This window comes from Oryzias melastigma, linkage group LG9 (genome assembly GCF_002922805.2).
Source record: "Oryzias melastigma strain HK-1 linkage group LG9, ASM292280v2, whole genome shotgun sequence".
Lineage (NCBI taxonomy): Eukaryota > Metazoa > Chordata > Actinopteri > Beloniformes > Adrianichthyidae > Oryzias > Oryzias melastigma.
In genome coordinates this window covers 14023068-14027073 of record NC_050520.1, presented here as the reverse complement: position 1 = coordinate 14027073, position 4006 = coordinate 14023068, and the positions used below count along the sequence as shown (strand labels likewise).

At 38.3% G+C, this 4006-nt stretch overlaps 1 protein-coding gene across 1 annotated transcript in view; it reads left to right on the top strand.

The window, feature by feature from the left end:
- LOC112148145 (glutamate receptor, ionotropic, delta 2) overlaps positions 1-4006 on the top strand; it is a gene marked incomplete at both ends in the record, with an annotated part of 463040 nt that overhangs the window by 452017 nt on the left and 7017 nt on the right. Inside the window, 1 exon segment of the mRNA XM_024274979.2 lies at positions 2865-3003. Within this exon segment, the coding sequence (XP_024130747.1) occupies positions 2865-3003 (139 nt within the window).

The following is a 4006-nucleotide window of genomic DNA, read 5'->3' as shown; positions in this document are numbered from 1 at the left end:
TGTTGTCAGGAAACTGGTTCTAAGAAGAAATAAATGAAGCAATAACAAAAAAAGAAAAGAAAAAGAAATAAATGTGCCTCTGGGTAGCCTAATGTGCGGGACTGTTGGCGCAGAAGTTAGCTTTGCCAATTTCCCATCAGCCCTGTGTTTACATTCTCTCTTGCTAGCTTGTAGCATCTCACAAGCCCAAGCTAACATTAGCATAGCACGAAAATAGCAAGCAATATCGGAGTTATCCAGCCGTACAGTTTTGAGCCAGGTGGCAACTTGGATGAGGAAAATGAAAATGTTAATGAATCTATTTATCTGCAAGTGGATGCATCCAAATTTGAGTGAAAAAGGGAGACTTTGGTCCGCCCACGGCAGTTGTTGAGTCATAAACCAGAGCTTTTTCAAACAACAGGTTTTCATCTGCTCCTAATCCATTAAAATCATAGATTCTTCAATAGCCTCCATCCTCCATCATCAGAAAAATGCTACAAGAACATGTTAAAAACACAATTGTTATTGGATTGGGTCTTAAAAAAAGGTTGTGCTGAAAAAATGGACAAAAACAACTTTATAGACTTCTGTTCCCTCCTAAAAAAATGTGAATCTCTTAACACAGCGGTCATTTTTCCTTTTCTAATGTTCGACAAAAATTCCCTAAAAACCTTAACATGAATTTTCTTTTGAGGGTTGTCAATTGCTTTTCACTTGGAATTTAATCGTCCCTCTGTGGGTGTTGTCAGTATGAATCTCTAAATCTCTTTGCTGGGTGGAATGCCTCACGAAGGTCATTTTTTTTAGAAACTACCCAGGGCCAGAACACAACAGTCACGGTTTGGCATGTATTTCCAGATATTTTTTGGCAGCTTGCATTGTGAGAGAAAAGCATCTGTGCCTGCTGGTTGCACTCATCCATGGACAAAAATTCCACTCATTCTCCCACTGACAAATCCTCAGTACATGTCATTATTTCTCATGAAAAGATGACTGTGAACTTTTCAAATTTTCAGATTTTTAATTATACTTGAATGGCAATTAAATTGGGAAGTGCATGTCTTTAAAAAGAAAAAAAAAATCAACCTTTCCATATTTGGAAATTGTACAAACGGCTCAAAATGTCACATGGTTTAAACATACGTGAACTGCATGTAGAGGGCTTTACCACACATTATGGTGCCTTCAGGCAAAATCCAATGCTAACAGCTAATGCACTGCACAGGAAAGATACACAACACCAAGAAAGAGTGGGAGTGATAACACATTTAAATTCTATCAAATACTATAAAGAGTGTAAAGAATGCCTGAAAGGGAACATAGGAGAGACATGAATGTGGTGGGACGAGAAAAGAAAGCCACATAAAGACAACATGGGATTACGTGGTTGTTACACGTGTTACTGATTCACTGAGAGATTGAAACAGGAGGATTGGTTTGATAGTGACTCCCGTCTTCAAAGACCCGTTTTTACTTATTTAAAGGATAAATTTATGGTTTGGTAGCATCCTTTACTTATGTAATCGTATGCAATAAATAGTTGAGCGAGTCAAGCGAATATCCAATCTTATCAGACAAATCCTGATAATTCTGTCAGTTTTGCCCTGCTTTTTTTTGTTGACTGGAATGGTGCCTACTGTGTTTATGTTTTTAGATTCTGTATTCTTAACGTGATTACCAGATTTCTTTGGACTGTATAGCCTCATTTCCACTGAGTGGTCCAAAAGAAAGGAGGCTCTTCCCATGTCAATGCAAACACACCAAACCTTCTATCATTAAAGGAAAGTCCATGAAAATGAACATATGAGATTACAAAAAATAAGAGATAAACCAAGCTGTAGATGTTTCTGAGCACTTGGAACATCGCGATCTGCTCCTAAAAATACGAGTACGAACATTTGTGACGTCCAAGATAGTAGAGTGTAGTAAAATATCATGTATTGCTCTGAAATACATAATAATGTTGGATTTAAAGCTGAATGTGCCGCGCTACTGTCACAGGAAGTAAACAAACCTTTGAAATAAAGTGTCGATGAAGCTTCCTGTTTTCAAAGTAAAACTAGCGAGTCCTTTTTTTCCATTCAAAATTTGAGACTGAATTTCTGCTTAGTGACATAAGTTCTGAAAGAAAAAAAATAGCTTTAACATTGGAGCTTTAGCTCCAGTGCTTACATTGTTTTCATTGGGGTAACTCTTCGACAGTTGACGCAATTGATGTAATTCGAGCAGAATTTTGTGCAAAAATGAATGAATGAATTAATTAATATATTAATTAATGAATGAATTGGTTTATTTCAAGCAATCAGGAATAATACATGGTATATAAAAACACATCACACTGAATTACATCTAGATCGCTTGAAAGGGAGTGGGAGGAAGTGAACTTATATAATCCCACTCGACCATACCAAATGTGTTTTTCTACTCAGAAAGTTGAAGCAGTTGTGCACTTTAAAAAATATTTTTCATATTTTACGTCCCCATGGGCAAACCTGGCTCAGGTCTAGGGGAATAAATACAAAAGGGGACGATAAGATAAAAACTAGACAACAGTAAGAGTAAAAGGAACACAGTTTATTAACTACAGAAAACCCTGTGACCTGAAATAAAAACTAAATGAAATAATCAGTTTGCTGGTATATTGTGATTCTATATTGTTATTGTGATATACAATCTTTTCCATATCGCCCAGCACCGTACTGAACTGCTCAGTGGAAACGAGGCTTTAGTCCAGAGTGTCAAACTCAATCACACAAGCGGCCAAATCCAAAACACACCTTAGTTCATGGGCTGAAGGGTTAACTAGTCATCTGAGGCATCTGTCAATATGCAAATATCTTGCGGCCTCTATTAAAGAATTCTATTTTTTCCTTTTCTTGTAGGTGGAGAGGTTCCTTACACCACCCTAGCAACGAGGATGATGATGGGCATTTGGTGGATGTTTGCCCTCATCGTTATCTCTTCGTACACCGCCAACCTGGCAGCATTCCTCACGATTACACGAATAGAGAACTCTATACAGTAAGTGTCCAACCGATCCATTCCTCGATGTGTTTTAATGTCTCCAAAGCAAAATAAGAAGCTGCATTGTTGGGAATATTTGGGATTACTGCTAGTAATCCAGTTTGGACACAATGCAGCTCAGAGTCACACAGATGTGTGCATGGAACACACACTTCTAAAGCACACCTGTTCACATAGGAGGCTGTGTGTAGCTGTGCGTACATGACCAATTGTTTTCAACACTGAGAAACACACCGCAGTGTCTCCTGTTGTGCTTGATTGTTGCTCAGAGTGGAAATCCATTGAAGCAGACATGTGTAATATATGAGAGGCGACACAAACGTGCACACACACACGAGCACACACAATCACCTCCTTTTCCTCTCCGTACTCCGTTGTGAGATAGTAATTTCCTGTCTGCCTAACGGTTGGGTGTTCAAACCAGCGTGTGGGTTCCACTGATGAAGGTAGAGAAGATGGAGAGAACAGGGAGAAAGTGTGGATGGGAGGAATGTAAAAGCAGGAAAGTGAGTTTTTTTTTTTTTTTTCCACAAAACTATGCGCCCCCTGTTTATCCATCTTTGTGATAATATGTTTAGCTGCTTCTCTCCTGGTGGCATTAGGAAACACTCATCTCTCATTGGACTAATCAGCATTTCCAAGCATCCGCTATGCCCGGCAGTACCACAGTTAATTGTGCCCGGGTTTGAAATAAACAACTCTTATTTTACTATCGGAGTCTTAATTTGTTTCTGTTGCTTTATTATGCCTTCATCTTTCCTGTTCTTGGAAGCTGTTTCTTTTGGATCAGAGTACGGCTATTGTTCCTGTCCCTTTTTTTTTTTTGCACTATTTCTGAAAAAAATGACAGTATTTTCAAACCTTTTAATCATATATTTTCAAAATCTACTTTGAAATTTAAGAGTGTATTATGGTGACTCATTTTTAATTAGTGACACAATCACCACTGCAGTGCAGCAGGATCTCCATGTCTTAGACTTCACACCCCTAAACGAATCTT